The 6,901-nt window shown below is 34.9% G+C and overlaps 1 protein-coding gene across 1 annotated transcript in view; it reads left to right on the top strand.

Annotated features, from left to right (window-relative positions):
- The first annotated feature begins 3,080 nt into the window (after window positions 1-3,080).
- Window positions 3,081-6,901, top strand: part of LOC120351588 — a 7,770-nt gene continuing 3,949 nt past the window's right edge. Inside the window, exons 1-2 of the mRNA XM_039429434.1 lie at window positions 3,081-3,489; window positions 4,764-4,893. Of these exons, the coding sequence (XP_039285368.1) occupies window positions 3,112-3,489; window positions 4,764-4,893 (508 nt within the window). The 5' untranslated portion in view covers window positions 3,081-3,111. The remainder of the gene's footprint in view (window positions 3,490-4,763; window positions 4,894-6,901) is intronic.

Here is a 6,901-nt window from a genome sequence, read left to right as displayed (position 1 = left end):
GAAGTCTCAGCGAATTTTTCAGGGCAAGATATGTACGAATAGGGATATACTCCTTTTTTCAACAAGAGTTGCCTATGTTCGAGATCAGGGTCATTAAATACTGAAAACAGACGTTTGAACTTCGATTCCATATCTGTACTATCTACCAAGTTGCACACTAATACTTCTAAAGATTCATTCATAAATTTATATGAATCTAAAAACTTGATTTTTCCCACTGTCAATGTCAAAAATCTTTCTGATGTATTGGCGATACAGAAATTTCTTTTTTACATTTTCCGAGAGCTTTTAGAATAAAATGACTGTCAAATCCGCTAAAATTATGGAAGTAACAGCTAATTGTATCGTCAGTTCGAGTATTAAATTACACGACACATGAGCAGCACACAAAAACTTTCCATTTTCATGTGCATGATGGCGTACCTTTGTGTCTGTTTCGGTAAAAACTTCATCGCAAAGGCCGCACTTATCAGCATTTTGAAATTCGGTTGCTGACGATCACTTAAATGCTCCATCGGAATTTCACATTTTATATCTGCACTCAATAAATCGCCCAGTTGATTAATTTCCTTGAGAAATTTCTCCATGATCTTTTCATTGATATTACTCGATCTATAGAGTACTGGCCGTACATATATCCATTCACATCAATTACAACGAACAATACCCGCACGGAATATGACGCGCCGTTTCTTGGTGTAACTTCTGGTGATAGGTACATCCTCAGATTCATTACCATCCATATTCACAACAAATGTTTCCAAATCCGCGATAAGATTGTATACTTTTTCTTCAAAGTCCAGCCGAGTTTTTTAAATTTGATTGTCTCACCTCGTTTTGGGTATGAAGTTCTCTGAAACTGGAACTTTGAACAAAGCTCTAGATGTCTCATCAAATTTGCTTTCCCATCCGGTTTACTCTTGTCTGATGTAAATCTGTGAAAACAGAAATTACAAACATCTACTTGTGCTTTAGCTTTTGAAGGTGGAGAAAGAAGACGCGACAATCCGTTTTTCCCGTTCGCGGTGTTAATTAAACAAAAATGAGTTTTTCCTGCATCGCCTTTCAACATTAAAAGATTAATTTAGTATTTACGCGTACGGAATATGCTTGTTCGATAGGGGAAAAACTTTTGTTGTCATACGCGATAACATGAATTGCGATGTCTGTATTGAGAATTTCAAATTTCTTTATGTCACGATCGGGTGGTGGGAATTAACTCCGCGAGTGTTCAGCCTGTGAGCAAATTTGCTCAAAATTTCACCGTTAATTTCGAATTATTTGGTTTCTGGTGAAAATAGGCTAGAACACTCCACAGAAAACACTTTTTATCAGAAAGATTTTTGTCATTGATAACACATTTCTTATTGTTGATGAACTGGGGTGTTTGAATATAACTGCTTGTGTATATTGGATTATATCTAATCACATTTACATCAAGCGAGTCGATCTTCTTCAACACCACCCACTCCCAAATCGAACAAAGTTATCAAATGAACTTAAAATTTTCCTAACTGCTAACATAAATTGTTCATTCAATTCGTCATAACTCTCAAGACATTCATGCCTATGGCCGAGTAGCTATGAAGATTCACAATGGATGAAACAGCTTCGGATTCCTCTGATTCTAAAACTACCATCTTATACAATAATACATTTAATACTAAAAACCATTTCACATTTCCTTCGAAACGTGCAGCTGTTCTCTATTATCTCGAAAACACGAGCTTTCGAGTTTTGAAGCACATTTTCAATGTCAGGTGCTACGTTTTCGAAGGAAATGCGATGGCGAATTGCTCGCGAACTCACGCCTCCAACCCTGTGTTCTCTGCTATGCTCCATCTCTGCTACTAGCGGGTTACTGAAAACAAACAAAGAATATATTACTATGGCACATGGAATTAGATATAAAAACAAGTAAACATTAATCTAAAAATCAGTTGTGATTTAACAAGCTGCAAGTACAGTGCAAAAAAAAAATGCTATCTCAGGATCAGATTTTCATGCACGAACGATTGAGGTTATTAACATTTGATAATCGTTGGAAATTAGAATCGAGTCTGTTGTCACCTCAAAATATGGCTAAACAGGGTTTTAAATTTGTGCGAGCACCTGACGTTGTTCAATGTGTGTTTTGTTCAGTATATTTAGAAAATTGGTTGGCAACAGACGATCCTAGTAAGGAACATGAGTGATGCAGTCCAAATTGTGGATGGCGCAAAGAAGATAATATTTCATGTGAAGAGGAGAATTTCGATAATAATATTCTACGGCAATATGAAGAACGAGTTTTAACTTTCCATCGTCCAGAACCATTCAAGCTATGCAATGTGTATATTGCAAATATATTATTGAAAATCCTTATGAAAAAGTGATACATGTTCCGTTTTGTATATATAAAAAGATGAGCTATAATGGAAAAGAAAAGACGAATGATGAAAAAGAAGATGCTGTGGGAAAACAAGCTGGATATTGTACAATATGCACTCTGTTGTAGAAGTAATTCCCAATCAGAATCAAGATATTAGTGATTCCTAAGTGCATTGTAGTAGTATCAGGAAAGAAGTAAGTTCTGAAAAATCATGATTAGAAAAATAAAGAATTGTATCATACTTACATGCAATGAATGATGTGCTGTACTGTCTCTCTCTGCTTACACTCCAACTCTCAGACTAGTTCTTCATATGTCTTTCCTCCTCAAAGACTGGAGTGATTATGCACTCTCGAACTCTGTGAAATCAACGAACATAATGAAAATCACAGATATGAGAAGAATTTAGCAAGTCAACATGTGATGTTAATTATGAAAATTAATGAGGAGATTACATTGCTCTCACATTCGAAATATTGTTATTCGAGATATCTGGAAGTGAGAAATTTTATATTAGTGCATTGTGAGAATTTGATATTTTTCTCTGAATGCACCTTGCTGTACGTGTAAGAATGCATTTGTATGTCAAGGATGTGACAAGCGGGAAAATGCACTATCTCTCACTCATCCTAAAACAGAGAGAGAGAAACGAATGAGTATATAAGCAGCGGTTATTGGATTTGCCAGCTTCATTCGAGCACTAGTCACGTTCCTGTTACACACATATCCTCGTTATCATCATGGACTCGTCATCCACACGTCAGGACTACATCCTTCCGGATACACCTCCTCAACAAGACACTTCATTCCCATCTTACTGGGCAGCGCAAGCTGCGCGGAAGAAGAAGATTCCATCTACCAATAGCAGTGCTGCTCCCCCTGCTGCTGCCGCTGCTGCATCCGACTCCAAGGAGTCACCGCTGAAGAGACGTGGGGTCTTCGTGGAGAGAGGGATGAGCAGTGAGGAATACATTATACCAGACACACCACCATCTCATCTGGGATGGGCACCGAAGCGTGTACCACTAACAACGATTTCCACCAACAAGCAGCAGGGGAAGAGAAAGCTGCACTTTCTGGAGGAGGATGAGGAGGAAACCAACTTTGTACCCTCAAAGGTTAGTTATTTCAAATATTATTAACATGTAATGTGAACAGATAATTTAAAATCTTATATGTTGTCATTAATTTGTTGAAAGCTTGCTACTAAAAAGCTTGCTAGTATCTGATAAATTTCTACTTACTGAGAAAAACTAATTTCCAATAGATCTGTTCACATTACATGTACTCACATTGTGATATTAAATGTTAGAGTTATGATGAATCTGATTTGAAAGACAATTTCAATCAAGAATTATTTCTTGATAACGAATATAGGAATGAAACTATTCAACTTTAGAGTTCAGTTAAGATGTATATCGAGTTCATGAATATGATGATTACATTGATATATTCATTTGAATTGAGCATAAATTGTTTTATGAAATCAAGAAATATAATTATTTGAAGTGATTAGGTTGAATGCATGCTACTATCTAATAAATACTTTAGTGAGAAAAAAACTAATTCCAATAGATGTCTTTGTATTACATGCATGCACAATGTGATATTAAATGATAGAGTTCAGTTAAGATGTGTATATTTTGAATTCATGATTACTTTTTGAAATTGAACTGATCAAGCTTACTAGTGATTAGAGTTCAGTCAAAAAATTGAATAAGATGAATATTTTGATTTCATTATTATGATGCTTACATATTATTTGCACTAATCATGCATTTTTTGCTATAATATTGAAGTGATGTGTTAAGAAAATTACTGATTTAGTTGATAGTTATATTGTGATATTAAATGATTAGAGTTCAGTTAAGATGTGTATATTTTGAATTCATGAATATTATAATGATTACTTTTTGAAATGAATGATCAACCTACTAGTTGATTAGAGTTCAGTCAAAAAATTGAATAAGATGAATATTTTGATTTCATTATTATGATGCTACAATATTTGTACTAATCAGCATTTTTGCTATAATATTGAAGTGATGTGTAAGAAAATTACTGATCAGTTGATAGTATTTGTTGCAATTGAAAGAGTTTGCTTATTAATTTGATGTATGCATCACTATTGGATTCTGCAATTGAAGCAAGAATATCATTTCAATAACTGATATTACTCATTTGTGTAGAGATGTCTTGTCAATCTGATGATATCAAGTTGAGATTATGACAATAATCTGTTGATCACAAGTAGTTGATAATCTGATGTAGAGAATGTCTTGTCAATCTGATGATATCAAGTTGAGATTATGACAATAATCTGTTGATCACAAGTAGTTGATAATCTGAAACAATTATAATAAAGTTACTAATCATAGATTTCATTTAACAGAAACGTATGTGTGAGAACACCTCCATGGCTCCGCTACTAGAGGAGGCAGCCGCGCGGGATGATGATGATGATGATGACTTTATCGCACTCATCAATAAGCCATCACCAAAACATGGATGCCTCTCCGCGAGCTGGCGGAGGATGTTCCACATTATCATCTCCGTGCGAGAGAAGAAACGAACCATCATGCAGACGAATTATATAAAATAAAATCGCTTCTACAAAGAAAATCTCTGAGGTATACCTGCCTCAGAGATTTTCTTCCATAATTTCGCCCTGTAAAGTTATTAAATTTAATTCTAAGTGTAAAAATTTAGGAATAGTAGTGAAGCATATAACCGCTACATGGAGTGACATAAGATTGTTAAAATGTAACAATCTTATTCTCATAGCATGTTGCGGTGATATGCTTCACAAGTAGTATAATGTAATATTGTAGTGTTTGATAATAAATTGTAATATTGTTTTTATAAAAAAATTGTTTTAATTCTCACGTATTGTTGTGTCAAAGAAGAAGATGTAGAATAGTACACTGTTACGCAAGAATAGATCCTCTTGTAATCATGAACACTCAATGAATGTTAGAATAGTAATGCTCTTGTACAGTCAATGAGTGTTTGTCACAAGAGAAGCTATTTTATAGTTGTGCTGCGCGCGCACGCGCATGCACCACATGTCAGTCTTGACCTTGTTGCGAGATTCTCTTCCATCTGTTTGCGCTATACACTCACTATAGATATGCAATCTATTTTTATCAGTATGCTTTACAACACTTGAATGGAGAAGTTGTGCAATGAAGATAATCGTATGGAGAGTTTTATTTGTTCTTCTCTTATAATGTTGTGTGAATATGCTATTACTTTCCATATTGCTTTGAAAAAATATGATTCAATGCAAAATGATAGTAAGAGAATATTGGAATCTATACAAAATGTACAAAATAAGATTAGGGATTTGGAAACACCTCAATTGATGCAGGAATCACTGCTAGTAAGAAATCATACATTATCTTATATCAAATCATGTGTCAATTCATCAGATGCTTCTCTCGATGTTAGTCTAAGACATTGGGTATAGATTTATGATTGATGAACGTTCAATTCTTTGCAAATTTACAAAACTTACAACATACTTAAACAAGTGTGTAATAAGAACATCATGGGATAGAAAATGTATTCCCTATTGATTAAAACATACCAACTTTGTAGTAATATAAAGCACATAGTGAGACAATTTCTTTGTCTCTCGATTGAGGTTAAGTGTTTGATTAATTAACCTCAGTCGATGTTCAACTATTGAGTTGAAAGGTAATGAAAAATGTATGTAGAAGAAAGTTATCTTCTAGAAAACGAGGGAGAGGAATCTTGAGTTCGGCTAGCAAAATGTCAAGGTATAGCGGGTACTGCGGGGGACATTACATCAACTATTATAAATAAATTAATAAATGCATCACCTGAAACCAATTCCCCGGATACCAGTGGTGTGGCCCTGGCACGAAGGTAATGAAAGGTTAAAGAGAGGGGATCAAGGTATAAATTCATTAGATAGAGCCTGTAAGGTACATGATATAGCATACACTCAAATAGTGATAATAAGTCGCGAGCGATTGCAGACAGAGCTCTTGCAAACACAGCAATGGGAATATTCAAGAATCCAAAATCATCTCTAAGTGAAAGAGCACTTAGTTATCTTGTAACAAACGTGATGAAAGCTAAAGCAGCGTTTGGCGGTGGATGAGAAAGAAGAAGAAGAAGAAGAGCACAAGGGAAAACATAGCAGCTGATAAGGAAAAAGCTATTGCTCAGTTGAAAACGCATATTGCAGGTAGAGGTTACTATTTGAAACCGTACCCTCCAATCTCAAGTGGTGGTCGTATTTGATTGGACCCAAACCCCACATCCTCCTCCTCCTCACCATATGGGTAAGTTTATCCCAAAGAAAAAGGAGGAGTTTAAAAAAGTAGAAAGACAAAGAAGGTGAAAAAATGAATATCGATGGTGAATTGTCCAATCACGATCTAATAAAATGGTGTAAATTATTACAAATTCCCCTACGAGGTATATACATGATAGATACATTACCTAATAAAATTCTAAAAATGAGAATGTATTGTTAATTTAGACACTCAATCTGGACAT

Source organism: Nilaparvata lugens, chromosome 5 (assembly GCF_014356525.2).
Source record: "Nilaparvata lugens isolate BPH chromosome 5, ASM1435652v1, whole genome shotgun sequence".
Taxonomy (NCBI): domain Eukaryota; kingdom Metazoa; phylum Arthropoda; class Insecta; order Hemiptera; family Delphacidae; genus Nilaparvata; species Nilaparvata lugens.
Note: the sequence above shows the minus strand (reverse complement) of the source record. Positions and strands in the feature narration are given on the sequence as shown.